The sequence below is a fragment of the Camelus ferus genome, chromosome 28 (assembly GCF_009834535.1).
Source record: "Camelus ferus isolate YT-003-E chromosome 28, BCGSAC_Cfer_1.0, whole genome shotgun sequence".
NCBI classification, from domain to species: domain Eukaryota; kingdom Metazoa; phylum Chordata; class Mammalia; order Artiodactyla; family Camelidae; genus Camelus; species Camelus ferus.
The window spans coordinates 3,314,549-3,337,466 of NC_045723.1; the positions used below are offsets into that span (position 1 = coordinate 3,314,549).

General features: G+C 45.5%; 1 protein-coding gene across 10 annotated transcripts in view; it reads left to right on the forward strand.

The window, feature by feature from the left end:
- KANSL3 (KAT8 regulatory NSL complex subunit 3) overlaps window positions 1-22,918 on the forward strand; it is a 40,788-nt gene that overhangs the window by 10,004 nt on the left and 7,866 nt on the right. For 6 of the 10 annotated variants that reach the window (XR_004315860.1, XM_032469715.1, XM_032469713.1 and 3 more), the window contains 18 exons: window positions 2,850-2,940; window positions 3,087-3,272; window positions 9,402-9,533; window positions 9,774-9,890; window positions 10,126-10,227; window positions 10,333-10,404; window positions 11,531-11,605; window positions 11,778-11,935; window positions 14,018-14,081; window positions 14,536-14,736; window positions 14,924-15,080; window positions 16,580-16,657; window positions 18,101-18,292; window positions 18,742-18,826; window positions 19,231-19,361; window positions 20,230-20,339; window positions 20,747-20,969; window positions 21,298-21,428. Coding sequence is in view for 7 of the 10 variants with exons in the window: in XM_032469715.1 (XP_032325606.1) it covers window positions 2,850-2,940; window positions 3,087-3,272; window positions 9,402-9,533; window positions 9,774-9,890; window positions 10,126-10,227; window positions 10,333-10,404; window positions 11,531-11,605; window positions 11,778-11,935; window positions 14,018-14,081; window positions 14,536-14,736; window positions 14,924-15,080; window positions 16,580-16,657; window positions 18,101-18,292; window positions 18,742-18,826; window positions 19,231-19,361; window positions 20,230-20,339; window positions 20,747-20,969; window positions 21,298-21,428 (2,305 nt within the window). In the remaining 3 variants the exon portion in view is untranslated. Of the gene's footprint in view, window positions 1-2,849; window positions 2,941-3,086; window positions 3,273-9,401; window positions 9,534-9,773; window positions 9,891-10,125; window positions 10,228-10,332; window positions 10,405-11,530; window positions 11,606-11,777; window positions 11,936-14,017; window positions 14,082-14,535; window positions 14,737-14,923; window positions 15,081-16,579; window positions 16,658-18,100; window positions 18,293-18,741; window positions 18,827-19,230; window positions 19,362-20,229; window positions 20,340-20,746; window positions 20,970-21,297; window positions 21,429-22,918 lie in introns of those variants that run through there. The other 4 variants (XR_004315862.1, XR_004315861.1, XM_032469716.1 and 1 more) reach the window with 4 other exon arrangements.

Here is a 22,918-nt window from a genome sequence, read left to right on the forward strand (position 1 = left end):
CTGCCAGAGGCAGAGGGCACTTCTGAAGAACTGGTCTGCTCTCATAGAGCTTAGGCTGCCATCAGTAATCATAGCTCACCTGAAATTGTTTTATTGCTAGAAGGAACCTTAGCGCTCATCTAGGCCCTGTCTTTCACAGTCAAGGAGACTGAGGGCACACAGCCAGCTCCTGGCTCATAGCATTCTGGCCTGTGACTGTGGTAAGTTGTAACACTGGAGATGTGGTAGGTAGAGACTTTATTTTACAGAAGGAAAGGAAGTTGGACCGTTATTTTCCTCCTTTCTGGAGGGTTTTTCCTCTTTCCAAGACAGTGGGATAACTGTACAATGTGAATAAGAAAGGGTAATTTGTCCTCCATCTGCATACGTACTGGGCCATGTTATTGGTGTTCTTAGAGAGATGAACTATAGAAAAGAGGGAATCTGGTTGGTGGGCCATGATGGGAAGGATGCTAGTCTGTTATAAAGAGAAATAGAGATTATTGAAGTTGTCTGAAGCAGCTTTCCTGCAGTTCGAGCACCCTGGTATGGTGACAGCTCAATTTACAGCTGAGCCTAAGTCCCATTTCGAGTTTGTTCTCCTGCTGCCCAGCACCTGTGCACTTAATGTAGTAGGGAGTGTGACGGTTCAAATTTGTGCTCAGCTGTTTACAGGTCTTAGAAAGTAGTATGCACATAATTCATCCGTTTATTTATTCAGCAGACGTTCAAGTCCCTACTCTTGTGTTAGACGTTGCTTTATGTGTTAGGAATAGCACTGACACAGACAGACAAAAATCTCTGCCATCTTGGCCTTTACATTCCGGCAGAGGGAGACAGACCAAACAAATAAATAAAATGGATAGAATGTGAGGTGATGTGGCTAGAAAGGGGGATAGGAAATGCCGGGGTGGGAGTGAGGTGTTGGCAGTTTTAAATAGGGTGAGTCAGGGGAAGCCTCAGTGGAAGGTGACATTTGACAGACAACTTGGAGATTGGAGAGGGAGCCAGCTGGTGTTTCGCAGGGAGTGGATGGCTAGGGCCCAGTCTGTGATGTGGGAGCACGCTGGGTGTGCATGGGGGGTAGGGGCGGGGCAGTGTGGTGAAACACAGTGAGCTGGGGGCAGTTATGGACAGTGAGGTTGCGCAGGTGGGGATCCAGACAGCCTATTGCAAGGACTTTGGCATTCAGCCGATTGAAATGGGGCCATTAAAGGGCTATGAGCGGAGTGACATGATCTCACTTAGGTTTTTTGATTGATTTTTTTCCCAAAATTGATTTTCCAAATTGGATTTCCAAAAGGTTGTACAAATTTATATTTTCATCAACAAAGTTTGGAGGGACCTATCTTCTTACATCCTCACAATACAAAATATTATTGAACTTCTTAATTTTTACCCATTTGATAGGTAAAAAGTAATATTATTTTAACTTACATGTTTGGTTTTGAAGGGGATTGACTATACATTTTTCCTAAACTGTCTTTTCATATTCTTTGCCCAGTGTTTTTGTTTTGAGTATTTTGTCTTTTTCTTAATAATTTCTAGAGGCTTTTTCTATTTTAATGGAATGGTAGTTATTTTTTCATTGTGTTATGACTTTGTTTATGATATTTTATTTTTTTCCTTTACAGAAATTTGAAATTTTTATGTAGTTACGTTTCTCGTCCTTCTTTTTATGGCTTCTGAGTTTTAGGTTGTACTTATAATGGCCTTATTCTAAGATATAGATTACATAGATAGATTTTTTTAATCACTATTTTTTCCTCGCACTTTGGTAGTTTTATTTTTTAATATTTCACTTTTTATTCCACTTGAAATTAATTTTTGTATAAAGTGATACGTGGGAATCCAGATTTTCTTTTTCCATTTGGCTAGCAGTTGTCTCAGCCCTATTTACTTTATCCCTTCTGATACGAAGCGCTACCTTGATGTCATTCCAGGTTTTCATTTGGGTCTGGCATCCACTTACATTTTTTAAAAGGTAATTTAATCACCTGTTTATTTTAGGGAGAGTTGGTAAGCAGATCTTAATCAGACATCTTCTATTACCTTTCTCTTATTATCTTTAGGAAGATTACTGGCCAGAGTTGGAGTACAAGAGAATTAAGGTTGCCAAGAGTGGGGCTTTAGTCAGTTCAGCACTCCTGTGCCGGCTGTGATGAGGTGGGAACAAGAGCAGTGGGACAGGTGTCTTAATTGCAGGGAGTTTACACCTGAGTTGGAGGAGCCTTCCGTAAGCAAGATAAAAGTGTGTCTGCAGGTGTCTTATGCTGGGATGATACAGTGTCAACTTACATGGAACAGACCATTCAACAGTAAGTTTGTTGTGTGATAGACAGAAAAAATATATGTGGAAAAGGAAGAAAGGTTAGTAAGGGGTAATACTAAGGGGTGAGAGAACTGCCACTTCATTTGTTATATTTTTGTTGCTAAAGCTGATTGAAATTGGCCTCTTAGTTGGGTTTTAGTACTACAATACTTCCTCATCCTGTCTACCTTTTTGTGTCAAATACTAAACTTGTGAAGTTCAAATATGTCTGTGCAACGATGCCATGCTTTTATTTACTAATGGATTGTTTTAGTTACTAGGTAAGTAATTAGCTTTGCTAGCACCAAAAAACTTCATTTGTGACTGGTTTTGACTTGTACTGTGTGTATTAATACAAATGTGTGCTGAGGTGATTCATTGGCAGGATTAGGACCAGAATCTAGGTGTGCTTCAACTCAGTGGTCTGAGACTGAGCTACCCTGAGTTATACCTTTTCATAGTGGGGACAAAAAACAGGACATAATCTTCTTTGTACAATGTACATGCATGGGTCGCATCCTCTGGGTTTGGCTTTAATTCCTCAGAATTTCTCTTGTAGGACTGGCTGGACAATGGCCCAGAACAAGCTATTCAACAAGATCCTCAAAGCCCTACAGTCTGACCGGCTGGCCCGCTTGGCCAACGAAGGGGTAAGACTCCAGAAATGTGGCCACGGTGGGCTCTCCCTAGTTCGGGCCTCAACGGCTGGCTAACTTGTTGGGCCCTCACCCCCACCCCAACCCCAGTTGCTAACCAGGTGGTCCTCATGCTGTGTCATTCCACTTACACCTTTCAGGCTTGTAACGAGCCCGTGCTGCGCCGTGTTGCTGTGGACAAGTGTGCGAGGAGAGTGCGGCAGGCTCTGGCAAGCGTGAGCTGGGACACCAAGCTGATCCAGTGGCTGCACACCACCCTAGTGGAGACCTTGAGCCTACCCATGCTGGCGGCCTACCTGGATGCTTTGCAGACACTGAAAGGGAAGGTGAGGCTCTGACTGGCATCTGCCCCGTCCTGGGTAGCCCGCCTTTGCTGTGGGTTCAGGACGTGGGATTGGGCAAGGTTGTTGCCTCGTCAGCCTGGAGGGCATTACTGAAACTAACAGATTTGCTATTAAAAACAGGAGACATGGTATCATTTCACATTTTTGTCCAGTGTAAACGTCTTCAGTCTCCTGTCTCCAGGTGAGGTGTAGGGCCCCCAAACCAGAGAACATGTGGGCCTGTACAGCCATGCAGCTTGTGGTTTGAGTCACTTCTGAGGTGAGGTGAGAAAGGAGAAGATGAAGGGTTTACAGGGAGGAGTGTTGAGAGGGGGCAAGAAGCAGACCTGTGGTGCTCAGGGTGTGGGGGTGGGACTGGGAGGGGTTCCAGAGCAGGAGGGGCACAGTGACGCGATGCCTCAATCTCTCCTCATCGTGGTGAGCCTTCGGTAGCAACACTTTGACTTCAGTCATTCTTTGTAAAGCATATTATTACATTTCCCTGCTTTCTTACTTTGACAGTATTGCAGAAAGTTAAACCGTTTTTCTTCATGATTCCAGTTTATTGTGATTTCAGTTATTGCCCTGGACTGTGTTCGGTGCGGTGGAGTATGGGTTCTGGGGGCAGAGTGCCTGGGTGATCTCATCTTGATCACTAATAAACTTTGATCTTGAATTAATGACTCAATTTCCTCATCTCTGAAAAGTGGTTAATAATAATACCTATCCAGGATTTTTGTGAAAATTAGTTAATCCAAAAAGAATGCTCGGCACAAAGTTCGACACATAGGAAACCCACAGTAACTTAATGATTTATAAGTGGTACCATAATTTTTAGTGTTTTGCTCCGATACAGAATGGTGGTCTCAGACAACTTGGATTAATTCAGTCTTTGACTTCTTTTTTTGTTTTTTTCAATGGTTTCTCTTTCTTCTCCTTTGCAGGAAGCTGGCCCATATTGTTGCTATAATTTGCCTGGCCACCAGCTTCCCCCAGCCATATCCCTGTTTGTAAGTTGAAGAATGCTAAATTTATTTGAAAGCAAGAGGAGTTTGGTTTAGTGCAGCAGTAAAACAAAACTCAGGACTAGGTGTATTAATGAAATGCATAGTAGGAAATTTGACACTAATTTATACATTCAACAAATATTATTTTGTGCCTACAGTGTGCCAGGCACTGGGGTGAGCAAAACAGAAATTCTCTCTCCTCATAGAACTTGTTCTCTAGTGGAGAAAAAGACAGATGAAAAATAGTCCCAGACTTCCACCTTCCATTGCTCCTCTGCAATGGAAACCCCGGCCCGGGAGCTAAAGGGTGGACAGGCATGGGCACAAGGTGGGTGTGGGGTCAGGATAGGACCCTGGCAGAGAATGGTGGCCTCTGAGTATTCCAGGCATTTTGAATGTTCTCCACAGCACTCTACTTATGGGAAGATATAACACTGGTGAGTATGCTATAGGGGGTGAGTGTTGGTAGTGCCCAGAGCCCACTTCTCTGCCTTACTTTGCCTGGCCAGTATGCCTGGGAGGTACTTTCCCTCATGAAGAAGTTTGCACTGCTTCCCCATTGAAGTTACTGTCTGGATGTTCCCTGGTGAATGAAGTGGGGCTCAGGTTTTTTGAGTATGACGCACCGCTGGCGGGACTCCACGGCATAGCGCGTGCTACTCAGCCCTGCTGCTTGGTCCTGGTGCGGGTTAGCTGAAATGATGGAGGACACGCTAGTGCACCAGTCAGCAAGGGTGCAGACTGCAAGGTGCTGTCTGCTCGAGGTTCTTCTCTCAGCAGTGGTTCCCCTGCCATCAGACTCATTTTCGGATGACTGTCAGATTCACAACAAATACTTAGGTTGTTTCCTAAAACTTGTAACATACCTGGTGGATGAAAATGCAGGTGGATTGGGATGATGCTCTTGGCCCAGCCGCTTTCACCATTAGACCTATTACAAAGGGAGCAGAGAGAGTATAGCCCCTAGCCCCTTCATTGTCTGCTGAGAGCGATGCAGTGCTGGAGAGACCAGGGACGCTTGGTCTGCCTAGCTCCACGCAGAGAAGTTGGTTACTGATCAATTAGTTCTAAGTATCTGTATTGACAGAAAGTGAGTTTCATGGCTTTGTCATTTCAGAGGTGTACTCTACTCCTGCCAGATAAAAACTTCTAGAGACTAATTGGTCAGATCCTCTACCTCAGGGTGCTCAGTGGCTTACAGTTACACAGTAAGTTGCAAAGAGATGGCCAGTTGAGGGTGAAGATCTTTGCAATTTGGATGTAGCCTTTGTTACTGGCCTCATGTCCTCCCTACTTCCTTACTTAAATCCTTGACTTCAGAGCATCTGTGCCTAGAATAAGCCCTGTACATTCTTGCTTACATCTGGTTGGAAAGCTTTTTTCCTATCTTCTTCTGTTGGAATTTCTTCAGAGCTCATCTCACTTCACATGCTGTGTGTAGAGATTAAAATTGCCTGTTTCCTTCCTTCTCTGTTGGACAGTTTGAATCATAGCAGTGTGAGGCTTCTGCTTCTCTATGGCACTTAGCGCCCTCCCCCCCAACTTTGTTATTTGCGTGCTTCATTAACCCTTGTAGATTAAATTCCTTTGCAGTAAGTACTAGCCTAGTGCCTTGTAACAGCAATGTTGCATAAACATTTATTTCCTGAATTAAACTGAGAAAGTCTCATGGTTATATTTACCTCATTTCTTATGTAGAAATCTTTTCAGTCTTGCTCTTTTAAAATTAGGAACACTGTCCTTTCTTGTCTTGTCTTGGAGCAGCTTATCTTCTTGTGCTGCCTTTGAACTTTTTATATTTATTTAATTGAGGTGTAATTGACATATAGTATATTGGTTTCAAGTATACAATATGATGACTTGATATTTATATGTATTGCAAAATGATCACCACAATAAGTTAAATCATGTTAACATCATGGTTACAAAAATTTTCTTTCTTGTGTTAAGAATTTTTAAGATTTACTCTCAGCAACTTTCAAATATGGAACACAGTATTATTAACTATAGTCACCATGCTGTACGTTGCATCCTATGACTTACTTATTTTGTATTTTTTGGTCCCTTTTATGCATTTCACCTATCCCTCACCCACTCCCTCTGTCAACTGCTAGTCTGTCCTTTGTATCTATGAATTTGTTTTGTTTTGTTTTTGTTTGTTTCAGATTCCACATATGAGTGAAATCATATGATATTTTTCTCTTCTGACTTACTTCACTTAGCATAATACTCTCAGAGTCCTTCCATGTTGTTGCACATGGCAGGATTTCCTTCTTTTTTTAGTGGCTGAACAGTAAGCCGTATTTTCTTGATCTATTTATCCATCAGTAGACACTTTTAGGTTGTTTCCATATCTTGGCTGTTGTAAATAATGCTGCATTGAACATGGGGGTGCAGGTATCTTTTTGAGTTTGTCTTTTCTTTTTCTTCTGATAAATACCCAAAAGTGGAATTGCTGGATCATATGGTAGTTCTACTTTTAATTTTGTGAGGAACCTCCATACTATTTTTAATAGTGACTGCACCAATTTATGTTCTCACCAACAGTGCACAAGTGTTCCGTTTTCTCCACATCTTTCCAACATTTGTTAATGCTTGTTTTTTTTGGTAATAGCCATTCTAACAGGTGTGAAGTGATGTCTCTTGTGGTTTTGATTTTTATATCCCCAGTGATTAGTGATGTTGAGCATCTTTTCATGTACCTGTTGGCCATCTGTAAATCTTCTTTGGAAAAATGCCTATTCAGTTCTGCTTATTTTTTAATCAGTTTGTTAATTTTGTTGATGTTGAGTTGTATGAGTTCTTTATATATTTTGAGTTCTTTATATCTTTATATATCCCTTAAGAGATAACATGATTTTCAAATATTTTCTCCCATTCAGTAGGTTGCCTTTTCATTTTGTTGATGGTTTCCTTTGCTGTGCAGAAGCTTTTTAGTTTGATGTAGTCCCACTTGTTTATTTTTGTTTTTGCTGCTTTTGAGGTCAGATCCAAAAAATCATCGCCAAGACTGATGTCAGAGAGCTTACCACCTGTGTTTTCTTCTAGGAGTTTTATGGTTTCAGGTCTTACATTCATGTCTTTGATCCATTCTGAGTTAATTTTGTGCATGACATCATATATTGGTCTAGTTTCAGTCCTTTGCATATAGCTGTCCAGTTTTCCCAACATCATTTATTGAGGAGACTGTCCTTTCCCCACAGTATGTTCTTGGCTCCTTTGTCATAAATTAATTGAACATATATGGATTTACTTCTGGGCTCTATTCTGTTCCATCCATCTTTGTGTCTGTTTTTATGCTGGTACCATACTGTTTTGGTTACTGTAACTTTGTAAAATAGTTTGAAACCAGGAAGCATGATGCCTCTAGCCTTGTTCTTCTTTCTCCAGATTGCTTTGGCTATTCAGAATCTTTTGTGGTTCCATACAAATTTTAGCATTGTCGGTTCTATTTCTGTGAAAAATGCCATTGGAATTTTGGTAGAGATTGCATTGAATTTGTATAGTAGATTTTTGAGGGAGTAGTATGGACATTTGAACAAAATTAATTTTTCCAGTCTGTGAGCATGACATATCTTTCTATTCATTTGTGTCTTACTCAGTTTCTTTATTGATGTATTATAGTTTTCAGTGTACAGATCCTTTACCTTCTTGGTTAAATTTATTGCTAGGTATTTTTTTCTTTTTGATGCAGTTGTGAATAAGAATTTCTTAGTTTCTCTTTCTGTTGGTATAGAAATGCAACAGATTTTTATATATTGATTTTGTATCCTGCAACTCCATTGAATTTGTTTATTGTAACAGTTTTTTGGTGGAATCTAGGGTTTTCTATATATAATTTCATGTCATTTGCAGATAGTGACAGTTTTAATTCTTCCTTTTTAATTTGGATGCTTTTTATATCTTTTTCTTGCCTAATTGCTCTAAGAAGTGGTGAGAGTGGGCATCCTTGTCTTGTTCCTGATCTTAGAGAAAAAGCTTTCAGTTTTTTACTCTGAATGTGATGTTCGCTATGGACTGAACTTTTACAGCCTGCATCACCACAGTGCTTTTTATTCTTCAGTTTCTCAAAAAAATTTTGTTTTTCTGAAAACTACCTCAAACATTTAAAAATCTTTCCTTTCTCCTAGGTCGTTTTGACCTTTTGTGGTTGGTGTGGGATTCACACAGGTATTTCTTCTCAGTGTAAGCATCAGCATATCTGAAACCTGTATTTACGCATCTATGAGGTCACGTTTTTGAAGAATTATAATGGTGTGATGTGGACCCACAAATGTGGAGGGCCAACCGTAAAGTTATATACAGATTTTCAACTGTGTGGAGAGTCAGCCCACACATCTTTTCCCCAACCCCACATTGTTCAAGGGTCAACTGTATACATAGTATAGTAGGATCTATTATTTGGGACACAGTAACAGATTTCTTTAATACTTCACAGCTTGAAGGCAGTACTCTAGAAGAAAATGCAGGGGTTTTTTTAATTTATAGAATCAGTTGATACTTATTAAGAAAATTTAGAAAATACAGAAGTTTAAAAAGAAAGAAGTTACTCATAACTCCATAAAGATCACTATTAACATTTTGCATATTTTCCTGTAGTATTTTTTCTGAGTAGAAATAATTTCTATATTTTCTATTTTATCTTTAACATTTTAACAAATTATTTCCTTTTGTTATTATAAAATTTTAAAAATATTTTAAATTATATCTAATTATGTAGATAACTTGCTTAACTACTTCCTTATATATGCATTTATGTTGTTTCCAGCTTTTGATTATTACTGAGAGTGAATTTGTCTTTTGTATGCCCCCCAACCCCTCTATGTGTGATGTTTGTGTGTCTGTGTGTGTATGTACTTCTGATACAATTTGTTAGGAAAGGGATGGAAATAAATTTAAGTCTCTTGATGTGTGTCACCATATTGGTTTCCAGATGACTGTAGCCACATACCCTTAATGATGGGAGGCATATTTTCAGCCATTCACTCATTTGTGCTTTTGCTCTTGAGGAAAGTTGGAGAAATCTGTCCGTGGCTCACCGTGGGGCTGTGTCCTCCCACCTGATTACTGGTGGTGGGATCTCCTGCTTCACACTGGAAGCATCTTTGCTCTTCCTTGCTTCTAGATCCCCACCTTGATTGACCGGATGCTTGTGTCATCCAACACGAAGACCGGAGCTGCAGGAGCCGAGGCCTTGTCCCTCCTGTTGAAGAGGCCCTGGGACCCTGCCGTGGGGGTGCTTTCTCATAACAAACCAGTAAGTTGGACTTACCTGTGGACCATGAAGTTTTTGTAGAATCCATTCTTAGAACCTCGGCAAGAGGAGAAGAAATGGCTTGTTCAACTTCTTTCATTAATAACTGGCTATATATAGTGCTTAATATAGTTCCATAAGCAAATCAGCATTTGTTGGGATAAGAAAGGTATTGGGGTACTTGGGATTTCATGGAGGAACACCTCTCCCTCACTGGCTGTCTGGTGGGGTGTTTCTCCTTAGAGCAAACTCCCCGGCTCTCCTCTCATTCTCATTGCCTCCTCCGGACCCTCCAGCTCCGTGTTCCCCACCTCACGCCGCCACCGCTTCTGGCAGTCGCAGCTGTCCTGCTTAGGCAAGGTATGGACGGGGCCAGAGGAACTCCCTCCTGGATGGGAGGATAGTCTTGGAGGATTGAGCAGACAAAAAGGAAGAGGGGTTAGATGAATGACCTTAAATGTGGAGCATCTGCAACTCTATGTTTGGATTTCAAATGGTGTTTACCCAATGTTGAAGGGATCTAGGGTAGGTTAAGCAGACTTGAGAGATTTGAAACTTACCTCTGCTGTCATGGCTGCCACTGTCTTTCCTTTAGGTCATCCCTGTAGCCACCCATCTGCTGAACAATGGGAGTGGGGTAGGAGTTCTGCAGTGTCTTGAGCACATGATTGGGGCAGTGAGAAGCAAAGTGCTGGAGGTGAGACTCCATCTCAGTCCACTGTGGCACACCCCGCATTCTGGGTTTGTTCTGCACCAGTAATGTGGCCTCGTGTCTTACTGTCTTCTTTCTCTTCTCACAAAGATTCACAGCCATTTTCCCCACAAACCCATCATCTTGATTGGCTGGAATACAGGAGCTTTGGTGGCCTGTCATGTAAGTAATCCTCATCTTACTTGGAGGTTACCCTGGGATAGACTGCTGCTGCTAGCTCCCGTTGAGTCCTTTTTTATGCTCCAGGCACTGTGCTACATGCTTTACCTGCATGCTTGCATTTTAAACTGTAGAAGACAAATTTTATTTTTTAGCTTTATTGAGTAAAATTTTAAAAAGAAACTTAAAGGGACAATAGATTAGTATAATAAGCCCCTTGGGCCCCTTGCCCAGCATAATCCCAGTGATCAGCTCATGGCCAGGCTTTTTTTTTAATCTTACCTCTGCCCACTTTCTTCTCCAATTATTTTGAGGAAAATCCCAAATATCGTTTCATTTTCTTTATATATATTTCAGCATGTATCCCTGCAAATTTTTTTCCCCTTAAAAGTAAGTACTGTTCTGCCACCTAAACAAACAATAATTTAGCCAGCAAAAATCTTAATAGCCCTGGAATTTGATGTTGTGTTCATGTTCTGTCCCTTTCCAAGACATCAAGGAACCTTTTTGTTATTTTACATTCATTTGTATGTGTATCAGTTTGCCTAAGTGTCCCTGACCTGTCCAAAGCCCTAGTTCTCAAGTGGACCAAGTCAGCAAAGTCTGTGCTGCTGTGAGTGGTGTAGTCAGGTGTGACATCCAGGGGTGTGAGAGGAAAAAGGCTGCCTCCGTGCATTCCCTGGGCCCAGGAATGGCAGTATGTAGTCAGCAACTACTCTGAGAAATTTGGGGTGTCTGGGAGCTATCTATTAAGCTCAAAAGGGAGAGATCTTCACTTAAGGGAAAAGAGCAATATTTGTATTCCTTTGATTGCACTTGGTATTAGTGGAGGAAAAAGGGAGGCCTCTAGTCTAGCAACTGACAGGATGGAAGTATTAAACCTCCCATCCTATGGCTCCATCCTCTACTGGGGTATGCTCAGGGCCCCAGTTCTCTCTGCTGATGGAATGGCACATCTTGTGTTCTGTGCTCTTACTGCTGCCACTATGGCTGGTACACCTAGGGGTTATGACAGGGAGGGAGGGGGTGGGACTGGCTGGTAGGTCTAGACTACACCCCTGGATTCTGGGTAGGATGTAGCTGCAGTGAAGTCAGTTGACCTTGAGACAAACTGTGCCATTATTTCCAGGTGTCGGTGATGGAATACGTCACTGCAGTTGTCTGCCTCGGGTTTCCTCTGCTTACCGTGGATGGCCCCAGAGGGGTAAGCACGGGGTGCAGCTGATTGCTGGGTCACCGGCAGGTGAGAGTAAGGGAGTGCGTGCCTCGTCCAAGCCGGTGCTCAGTGACTGCAGTTGCCCAGCTGACTCTCGACTTGCCAGGGCAGTGCTCAGTGGATATGAACTGGCTGATGGTAAAACCTGGGTCTGTTTTAGGATGTGGATGATCCTCTCTTGGATATGAAGACTCCAGTCCTCTTTGTCATTGGTCAGAATTCCCTGCAGTGTCACCCTGAAGCCATGGAGGACTTCCGGGAGAAGATTCGGGCTGAGAACAGCTTGGTGGTGGTTGGGGGAGCTGATGATAATCTCAGGTGGGTAGGTTCCCCCATTGCTGCAAGAGAGCCATGTTGGAGGGGTGCCTGTAAGGTGGTGATGTAACTGTAGGCTAACCTGGTTCAGTGAAAAGGGGATGTTAAAATTTTTTTTTTACATTTTTAACTAATACAGATTTATTAAAAAGTTGCAAAAATAGTATAGAAGATTTTCTGTACTGTTCACTCAGATTTCCCGAATATTAACATCTTACATAACCAAAGTATAATTATCAAAAAATCAAGACATTAACGTGGATATGATACTGTTATCCAATGTACAGACTCGCGTTTCATCGGTCGTCTTACTAATGCCCTTTTCTGGTCCAGCATCAAATCCAGGATCACACATTGCTGCTGGTTACTGTGTCTCCTCAGTCTCCTTTAATTTGATACTTTTCCTCAGTCTGTCTTTGTCTTTCATGATCTTAACCCTTTTGAAGACTTCTGGCCAGTTATTTTGTAGACTGTCCTTCAATTTAGGTTTCCGACATCTTACGATTAGGGTGAGGGTACACATTTTGGCAGAAATGCAGAGCCGATGTGCCCTCAGTGCACCCCTCCGGGAATACGTGACGTTGCTACGTCTTGTCACTGGTGATGTGAACCTTGACCACGTGATTAGGGTAGCACCTGCCAGATTTCTCTACTATACGGTTACTGTTTTCCTCTTTGTAGTTAGTAGTCATCTTGTGAGGAGAAGATGCTTTGAGATGCTGTAAGTATAGTCATTGTGCTTTTACTCTGGTAGGTGTTTCTTTACATTTGATTCCTTACTGAGGATAAATGTAAACATAGATTTATTTGTTTTAAGCATCCTTTTGTATATTTTGAAGTTTGAACAGTGAAAGTCCAGAAGGGATTTAGGAAAATAAATCCCCCTTAGTCACTGAGATGGCCATTCTCCGACTGCAAGGCTGGCTGCCTGTGTGGCCTTTAGTTACGTTTTCATGAAATGTACTGAAGGCAAGATTGTGTCCTTCACTGGGCCTCCTTTTTCATACGCTCAATCTTAGGTGCTCACTGGTGTGCTCTAAGTGGAGGGCTTAAAGTGAGTTCCCACTTGCCTTGTCGGTTTCATACCCAGAGATGCTTTGGAGAAGTCCTTCTGGCCTTTGTCATTTGACAGCTTCTTGTGGACCTAGAATCTAATTCTTTGATGCTCAAGACAATGTTTGCTTGTAAATACATTGTCTTTCTTTCTAATTCAGGCATTCTTGTCTATAGGAGAATAGATTGTGTGTGTTGAGTTGCCGTGAGGGAGCGGGAGAGATGAAAATACCCTTAGTGAGAGTTATATTGTGAGGCTACGTATGAGACATACTTGCCTGGTGCCAAGAAGAGCAATGGGCTGAGAATTGGGAGGCCTCAGTTTAGTCTTGGCACCTTTGCTGAGAACGTTGGGTAAGTTGCTTAACTTCTGGCAATCCATGTCCTCATCCATAAAATGAGTGTGTTACACAAGGGCAGAGGCCAACAACCAGTAAATTGGGGTCTCAGGATTTGGAGGCTCAGAACGTTGTTCTCCACCCTGTCAACTGACACCTTGTTTCTCTTTCTGCTGAGACCCTTAGTCGGAAGGCAAGGGGTTTAAGGCTAGCTTTCAAAGAGGAGAATGCAGCCAGCTGTGGTCTCTTTCTCTTACCGCTGTAGAGCTAACCTGTGGTCACCTTTCCTTCCCTCCTGCTGATCTCATTTCAGCAGCAGCCAGTAATCTCAGGGCTTGGGTCTGTGTTGAGTTTCCTCGAGGTGAGGTCTTAGTAATCGAATAGCATTTACCTGTGAGACCATAGGCATAGGGCTTCTGGAGGTACAGTCCCAGGTACTTTCCATGTGTTCTTTGATTCTTTACGTACCTTGTGTTGTGTCATCCCCACAACTCCATGTGTGAGGTGTTGCGAGTCCCCATTTTGCAGATGTGGAAACTGAAGTTCAGAGAGATTGTGAGACCTGCCTGAGGGCTAACATAGTCTTCCTTCTGGGGCCTAGAAATAACCAATGTAGAAGAGAAATCGATTCTTATTTTCATATGTTGCCATGGAATGTTTAGAAAGTAAACATTTCCTCTTTTCTGTCTCTTAGAATAAGCAAAGCAAAGAAGAAATCAGAAGGGTTGACTCAGAGCATGGTGGACAGATGTATTCAGGTACACAGTTGCTTTACATGGTTTTCTCAACCAGGCTTGCCTTTCTGTAACCTTTTAGGCTGGGTCTTGTTGGCAGCAGCCTCTTGGCTCTAAGGGGAACGGATATCCCCTGGGGCCTCTGGTAGGCCCAAATCATGAGCAGAGACAAAGGGCATGGAGAGAGGGAGGAAGAGGGAGAAGGAGAGTACCGACCTAAGATGGAAGCAAAGCATGAGGGGAGAAAGGGTTTATTGGAGGCATGATGAAGGGCAGTCACCCCAGAGTGCCACCTCACAGGGCTGCTGGCTCCAGCTGGCCTTTGGCTGAGGCTGGGGTTTGTACCAGGCTTTGGGTGCGTGGGAGGGACCAACACACTGATGGCAACGCCGAGGTGAAATCCATTTTAGTAGGAACTGTCGGGGAGGTTCCTATTCTCCAGATAAGGACTCAGCGGCCTTGACCCTTCTTACACTAGGATGAGATTGTGGACTTCCTGACTGGAGTGCTCACTCGCGCTGAGGGGCACGTGGGCTCTGAGCCTCGGGACCAGGATGCTGAGAAGAAAAAGAAGCCCCGGGATGTGGCCCGCAGAGACCTGGCCTTTGAGGTCCCTGAGCGGGGCAGTCGACCTGCCTCACCAGCTGCCAAGCTGCCTGCCTCACCCTCGGGCTCAGAGGTAATGCACGCAGGGAGGGAGCACTTTTGCTGGGGGTTCTTCGCTTCGTGGGGATGCCTGGTGGCCTCGCCAGGCCTGTGAATGCCTACGAGGAGAATTCCTGGCCAGGGAGTTCCAAGAGGACTTGCTGATTGACAGTCAGTCCAAACAACATTGGCTTGGCTCTTGTCCTTCTTAACCTACTCAGGATCTCTCCAGTGTGTCCAGCAGCCCCACCTCCAGTCCCAAGACCAAAGTGACCACGGTGGCTTCTGCCCAGAAGTCCAGTCAGGTTGGAAGCACTCAGTTGCTGAAGAGACACGTCCAGCGGACGGAGGCTGTGCTGACCCACAAACAAGCCCAAGGTACAGCCGCCTGGCCCCGTGGCCTCTCGGGCTCTGTCCTCTGCAGTTGACGTCATTAGGCAGTTGGAAAGTATTGGTGTCTCCAGCTTTTCCAGGGGTGTGTGAAAGGCACCCTTTCCCACATTTCTGTCCAGGCAAAATTAGGTTGAAATGAATACTGAGGGCTGTTTCCAAGGGTGAAATATCACAGAAGGTCTCTGCATTAGTGCTCTGTATAGTTCCACTAATTATAGCTGTCTTGGTTTTCCGAGGAAGTTAGGCTTTATGAACTGACTGTGTGTATATTGCCCTCAAACTTTTTTCTAACTGCCAACTGGGGAAGCTCCATCTTCTGTTCCAGGCCTGCCCAGCCACTCCTGCAGCCAGGGAGCTTTTCAGGTCCCGCAGACAGGGTAATTGGCCGTGATCGTCAGATTCTAGGGCAACTCCACTGGCATCGTGCCCTCCCTTTGTTTTGCCCTTGAAGAGTTAAGATTCCCACATTGGGACTTCCAGTGAAGTTTTTCAGGGGTCTCTGCAGATAGATTTTTAGATTAGGTTGGGAAGTATTTGTGTGGTTGAATGGAGTTTGGAGAACAGTGAGTGCTATATAAGAAGCTCTGGAGAAGGGAGCCTTCAGGGGTGGGGAGGGAGGCAGCAGTGGCTCTCCCCCTGCCGTCACTTTGATCCAGTTGGGGGACCCTGAGGTGAGGCCTCTTGGGCGTTTGGTGATGTATCCAGGAGCAGGTGTCATCTGAGGTTCTCAGGCGCCTGGGAAGGGGCAGCAGCTGGAGCTGGTTGTCAAGTAGAGAGACATGGAGGTGACAGGAGGCTCGTCTGCTCTCTTCCCCGTGTTTCTTTTAGTGGAGCCAAATGGTCAGGACTTAGACTCAGGCCTCTTACAAGGTTGCCCGTAGCGTGGTGCTAACAAGAAGCAGAAGTATGAGTGGATGGGTGAAGACAGAAAAGAGGCCTGGCCCTTAGGGTCCACGTGGATGCTCTGTGACCAGTAGCTTAAGTGGTGGCCAGAGCCAAGTTCCGAGTGGGTAGTGGGCTTTTGATGAAGAGAGAGCCATCAGTTTGCCATGCTTCTGGAGGAGATAATTAGTCAAGAATGTAAGGAGTTCTGGAAGGCTGATTGGTGAGCTGAGTTTGAAATGGGACCCAGAGTTTGATGGGGGAGAGCCGCAGCCCTAGCACCCTGGCTTTGGCAGAGCTCACAGACTGCAGGGGATGATCCTAGCTAACATTCACGGGCCCTCGCTGCGGGCCCGCCCCTTCCTGTCACTGGACTTGCTCTTGCTTTTGGAATCTGGGCAGTGGCCCTGTGAGGCAGGTACAGTTAGGATTTTCAGTTTATGGATGGTAAATGGCAGAGTCAGGTTTCAAACCCGTGCAGTAATTCCAGAAGAAGTATCTGTTGACCATTTCCTAGAACATTTTCATATCTTTTTCTTACTCCTCTTTTTCTCCTTTCTCTGGCTGGCTGTGATTCTGTAATTCTTTCTGATTCATTCCAGCACAGTTTGCTGCTTTTCTGAAACAAAATATGCTGGTGAGGAAAGCTCTTCCTCCCGGCACCTCCTCCTGTCTCTTTGGTGAGTATTGTTCTTTCTCTCACCTTTTCACCCTCTGCTGTCTGCTTCTCTCCCCTTCTCCCTCTTATTTCTTCCCCATCCCTGCCTCTCATTTGTCTGGTTTCCTCCTATTCTTTCCTCTCTGCATTCTTCTACCTTCTGATTCTTGTCTTTGCTGGTCCTCCTCACTCCATAGTCTTTGCTTTCCCCCCCATTCTTTCTGTTTGCTTCTCACGGTGTTTTTCTCCTTTTGTCTCTTCTTGCGTTTCTTGACTCTGCTTGTCCTGTGTGTGTCTGTGGTCCATTGCCTGTGAGTCTGAATTTCCCTGTGTTTTTCTCCCTGCCTCTGGTTTCCTGCTTCCATCCGAGCTGCTGCAACCACTTATCAGCATAAAACCCATACTCCTTTCCCGTTTGCCCTCCTCCTGTTCTGATCTTAGTCAGTGCCTTTATCTGCTAGGCAGTCCTTTCAGGTGGTTGTGGCCTGATTGTGATCTGGAGTAGCTCCCTGTAGCCCCGTGCCAGCTTCCTTCCCCCCACCTCCCTTTCCTTGTGTGACTCCTGCCTCTCCCCACCCCGTCCCCATCGCCTGTGCTAAGAACAACTGGGAAGGGCTTCTAGGTTTAAAGAGGAGGGGTTCTCTGAGGAAACCTGAAGGATCACTTAAGAGTCTAGGAGGCATGGCCATGTGCAGGATGAATCTGTTTGATTCAGTGGATGGGGAAGCCCATGTGTGAAGAGACGGCCTTTCTCTGTGCTAGTACAAATGACCTAGGGACTAGGCTGTGACGTGGGCCACTGTTGCCGTATTACTTCTGGGCAGGAGCTGTAAGGTTGTCTTGGCTGAGATGCTCCCTTGCCCAGTATTCACTCCAAGCCAGCCTGAAGTCCCAGGGACAATCCTCCTCACTGTCTCCGTTTGGCCAGCAAGCCCTCAGCCTTGGGCCCTGAGGGCAGGGTGGGACTCCAAGCTTGGTAGAAGTTTCCCTTTTGGGGAGAACTGAATAGCCTGCTCCTCTATTGCTTCTTCATAAAATGGTTACCATCCTCCAGCTGTGTGATGTTGGGGAGGACTTGAGAATTGTCACATTCTTTTGAGTTCAAGAAACCCTGTTCATACCTACCGTGGTGAGTCCTCTGGTTTTTGATTGGCCTTTGCTAGGCAGGGTCAGGGTGTCTTCTTGCTTTTTGTTCCCTCCAACTCAGAACCCCCTTCCTTCCGACTCCAGGACAGGGTAAGGGATGGGGCTGGAGCCATCCTCTGAGAGGGCCAAGGTGGAGCTGCACCACAGGGGGGCCTGAGTGAGGTGGGACTGAAGCATCGGCGTTCTCCTTGGACGTGTGGTGACTCTGCGTGGGGTGGTTCTTCTGCGTGTTCCCTCACAGCCTTGCCCGTACTGGTACTGTCACTGTCTGTTGGGCTTTTTTGGATTGTGGAGAACTTCACCACAACTTTATTTTTAGTTCCTATTTCATCAGAACAAACGGAAGAAGCTGAGAAAGAGGATCTCAGGGTCCAGCTGAAGCGGCACCATCCCTCCAGCCCTCTTTCTGGCAGTAAGACTCCCAAGCGACCCAAGATCAAGGTGTCCCTTATCTCCCAGGGGGACACAGCTGGGGGGCCTTGTACTCCCCCCCAAGGAGGAGCTCCAGAAGGTAAGTTCCTCCAGGTCTATTTAAATAAAAACTGACTGCACCCTCCCAGGCACACAGCATTGCCCTTTTGGTGGCCCCTTATTGGGCATCTGAGCCTCTCCCTTGGTGTGAGAGGTGCCTGGGGCAGAGATGGCACATGATTGCTCCTGGGGGGATGGTGGGCAGTAACCTGGGCTAAACTAGGATCAGGGAGGCAGAACGAGGATCAGAGGAAGCTGTGGGATTATTCAAAGCTTCATGCATTTTGTTCTTTTTTGGTTTTAATTAATGATAATGAAATATCCCAGAAAGTTTAGAAAATAGAAGGAAAAAAGTAACCCTAGATCTTCCTGCTCTAATGTAGTTATTCATCATTTTTCATCTTCCAGTCTTTTCCATAGTATGTTGCATTTAGCTTGGGCTCTGAAAGGTCAGGGCCAAATAGGACTGACCGGTTTTCTGTCCTGCAGCCACAGGAGGGAAGCCCATCACCGTGGCGCTGGGGCAAGCTTCAGCCGGGGCCAAGGAGCTCGCAGGGCTTCTCGCTACCAGCAAGTGAGTCTGCTTCCTGGCCTCTCTCGGTCTGTTGCTTTCTTTGTCTTCACATTTTCTCCACTCCATTTAGTGCTTTGGGGAGATGGTTGATTCTGGATTCCGTCCATTTTGAGAATGTGACTTTTCTGAGTGGCATCTTTGTCTGGGTCAACTAGGAGTTCATTTTTACTTAAAGTTTGCAAAACGTCCTGTAGCTCTTGCTTCAAGGCCTAATGTCTTTACTTTAGGCCTGACTTTGGAAAGATTAGAGGCTGGATTTAGAAGGTGGGAAAAGGAAACGGAAGGTTCTAGCCTTATGCTCATTGCTAAGAGCCTTGCTGGGCCCCACTGTGGACCTTCCCTGTGTTGCCAGGGTCTGCTGCCCTCTGACCTTTGGATAATGGAGCTCCTGCCTTTATCTGCAGGTCAAGTGCTTCTGAAGGGGGAGTCTCAGCCAGCCCAGTGTCCTCAGTGGTCTCCAGCAGCACTGCACCCAGTGCCTTGCACACACTCCAGAGCCGCCTCGTGGCCACCTCTCCTGGCAGCTCCCTCCCAGGTATCTGATTGCCCAGCATTCCCTGCCTCCCAGCAAAACCTCTTAGGGCGGCTTGTAGAGGGTGGTCCTGGGAAAGCGTCCTCTGGGCCTCAGGCTTTTCATAGAGACTTGGTGTGAAGCTGGAATTAGCTTTGAGGTGGGGGAGTTTGGGGCCTTAATATCTGCTGTGAGTAAATGTCCTAGTCTGCAAGTAGTGTGTCTTGTATTATAGGAGAAGAAAGCACTGGTGGGAAAGGTATGTCCTGGTTTCATTTTGGTGTTTTTAAACACATCTGGTTGAATGAAACTGGAAATGGTGCTGTGCTGGGCATTAGCACAGTGACACGTTTTTCCGCCTGTGCTTGTCTCCTCACTTTCTCCCCGCCTCCCCGACACTACACGAAACGCTAGTTGCCTGAGCCCAGCAGGGCCAGGGCACTGTAGATGCCCTGCTCCTTTGAGAGGACCTTCCTCTTTGCTTTGAGGTGACTGGACTGTGTGTAAAGTGAAGTGTAAGCCAGATATTTGGGATTCTTTGGCTTAAAAAGTCCTTCCTCTTCTGAAAGAAAGGCAAGAATTTAGATTTCTGAAAAGTGGGATTCATGCTCTCCTTGGTTTTCCTAAAACTGTCCAAAATGTAGGACAGGTGATCTGGAGCAAGTTGGGATGTGCAGAGTGAATCTGAGGCAGTGTGTCAGGCGTAGTACCTTTCCTCATGTGAGCATCTGGCGTGCATGCTTGGGGAGCCCCTTTGGCATCTCTGTGAGAGTACTGGGAGCGTCTGAGGGAGAGAGCGTTGGTGTTTTAGTCAGCTGCTGAGGGTGGACGGGCACGGCTCCTCTGGGCTAAGGGACTGAGCCTGTGCTGATGTCGCTGTATCCTCTCCTAGGGGCCACATCAGCCAGCAGCCTCCTCCAAGGCCTCAGCTTCAGCTTGCAGGATATCAGCAGCAAGACCTCTGGCCTCCCAGCAAGCCCCTCCCCGGGGCCACCCCCACAGGTGCACATCTGCCTTCCACTGGGCTGGGCAGGTGTGGGAGGAGGCCTCCTCAGCTTAGCTGGTTCTGGCAGGGACGCTGGGTCTGGAGTCTGGACAAATAGCCTTCTGACTTCACTATTAGAACGATCATAGGTTAAGGCTCCACCACTTACTAAGTGATCTTGGGCCAGTTTCTTGATCTCTCTGTACCTTTGTTTTCTTGTTTATAAAATGAGGATAATGGTAGTATCTCCCTTGCAGAGTTGTTTTGAGAGTTAAGTAAGAACATATATGGAAAGTGCCTGGCGGAGAACCTTGCATGTGGTAGGCACTCAGTACCTGGTAGCCTTTCACAGTATGGGCCCTCCGCACTCGACCGTTGCTGTTGGGCAACAGCTTCTGATCACCTGGGCTTGTGTGTCCCACAGGCCACCAGTGTGAAGTTGCCCACCCCCATGCAGAGCCTGGGTGCCATCACCACGGGCACCAGCACCATTGTCCGTACCATTCCTGTGGCCACCACTCTCTCCTCCTTGGGTGCCACTCCTGGTGGGAAGCCCACAGCCATCCACCAGCTGCTGACCAATGGGGGCCTCGCTAAGTTGGCAAGCAGCCTCCCTGGCCTGGCTCAGATCTCTAACCAAGCATCAGGTGAGTCTCATGAGTACTGTGGGGACTCCCAGATATGGGATCTTCCCCCAAGACCTTCCCATCTCACATGGGCAAGGTATGATGTTGAGCCCAACCCCCACAGGGTCCTGGCCTTGACCCTCAGGGATTCAGCCATATGGGTCCATCCCTCAGAGAGGCTGAGAGAACACAGGCTGTTCCTGTTGCCTTTCAGACAGACAGACAGGGCACAGATGACCCAGCTGGGGAGGAGGCTGAGGCGGGAGGCTGAGAGGGGTGTGTTATATGGGAAAGAAATGCTCCAGGAAAGTGGAGGCTGTGACAAAAAAGCCTGCTCCCTCTCTCTCAGGCTTGAAGGTCCCCACCACCATTACTCTGACACTGCGTGGCCAGCCCAGCCGAATCACCACGCTGAGCCCCATGGGTTCAGGAGCAGCCCCAGAGGAGCCCACCTCCCAGGCGCTTCCCTCCAGCTCACAGGTGAGTCTGCCTGGGAAGACCGAGGACACAGTCTCCAGTGTTGGGAAGCTTGGGGCCGGCTGACTGGCTGATTGGAGGAGCTGGACCTGTAGGCAGACCTGATGCAAATCACTCAGGGTCTGTAGCTTCGTGACTGAGCAAGTCATGGACCTCTCTGAGTCTCCTTCTCTGTAACGCTCCCTGGATTGTTGTGAGGACTAACTATGTCGATATTTCCAAGTTGTAGCAATGCCTATTTAATGTTTCTGTTTTCTTCTCTTCTCTGTCCTTTTCTCCTCCCATTCTCAGTTCCATCATCCAGAGGTTGGGTAGAAGCCAACTGGCTAATAGTCGTTTTATGACCACCTTTCCAGTGTAGTACCATTCCAGAGCTTGGCATTCATTGCTGTCTTTTCAGGGCACAGTTAGCTTTCTATAGCTCTTACCCAGGCAGTCACCATCAATTTCCCTTAGCTGATTTGATTTACATTATGATCGTTTCAAGTAAAATGTTTCTAACCTTAAATGGTAATCTGAGAGTCACCCAAAGATCAGAGGTTAAAGAGAAAAATAGTTTGAGTCCAGTAATGAATGTGCTTTCCTTCAGTGTCCACTTTTCAGCCGAGGCCTGCCGTCTGCGGGAACAGGGTGCTAAGCAGGCTGCTATGACCGAGGGCTTGGCCCTGAGCCCTCATTCCCACCACACCAGCCCTGCCCGGGGTCTGGGCACCTGTCTGTTCGCAGCTGTTTCAGAAGCTCTTCTGCCTCTTCCTCTGTAGGGGAAAGTACTGCACAGAGATTATTCCCCAGCATTCATCGGGATCATAGCTACCCCTACCTGCCTTTCTGCAGAGAGGTTGAGGTGTTTTTCTTTCTTTATTTTATTCCCTATTTTTTAAATTAAAAATGTAATTATTATATTTGTTTTAAGTAGTACAAACATTACAGAAATAATACAATTTAGAAAGTGAAAGTTTCCCGTGGTGGCACTCTTAGGTGGTACCCACTGTTGGTGACTTGATGTGCAGTCTTCTAGATTTTCCTTTCCATACAAAGCACATTATTTTATTTTTTTGACAAAAATTGGATCACAGAATATGGACTATTTCTTAACTAGCCTTTGTTTACAAAACGTGTTGTGACATGTTTCCATGTTCATTTCATAGAGACCTGTCTGGTTTTTGCCAGTGCCTACTAGTATTTCACTGGGTGGGTGTACTCTCTCTCCCATTAGAGAGTTGGGTTATGTTTTGTGTTTTTCATATGGTAAATAATGGTACAGTGAACACCCCTGTTCATGATTTTTGTGTGCTCCTGGGAGATTTCCTCAGGCTAGAGACCAGTAAGCGGAGGGTCTGTGCATCTAACATCTGGCCAGCCGCTGACTAATGGCCCTTCAGAAAGTTTGCTCACGTACAGTTAAGCCACAGTGATGAGAATACCTGCTTTCCTATACCTTTGTCAATTGTGGAACTCAGTATTTTTTTAAATTTTACTTTCATTTTTTAATT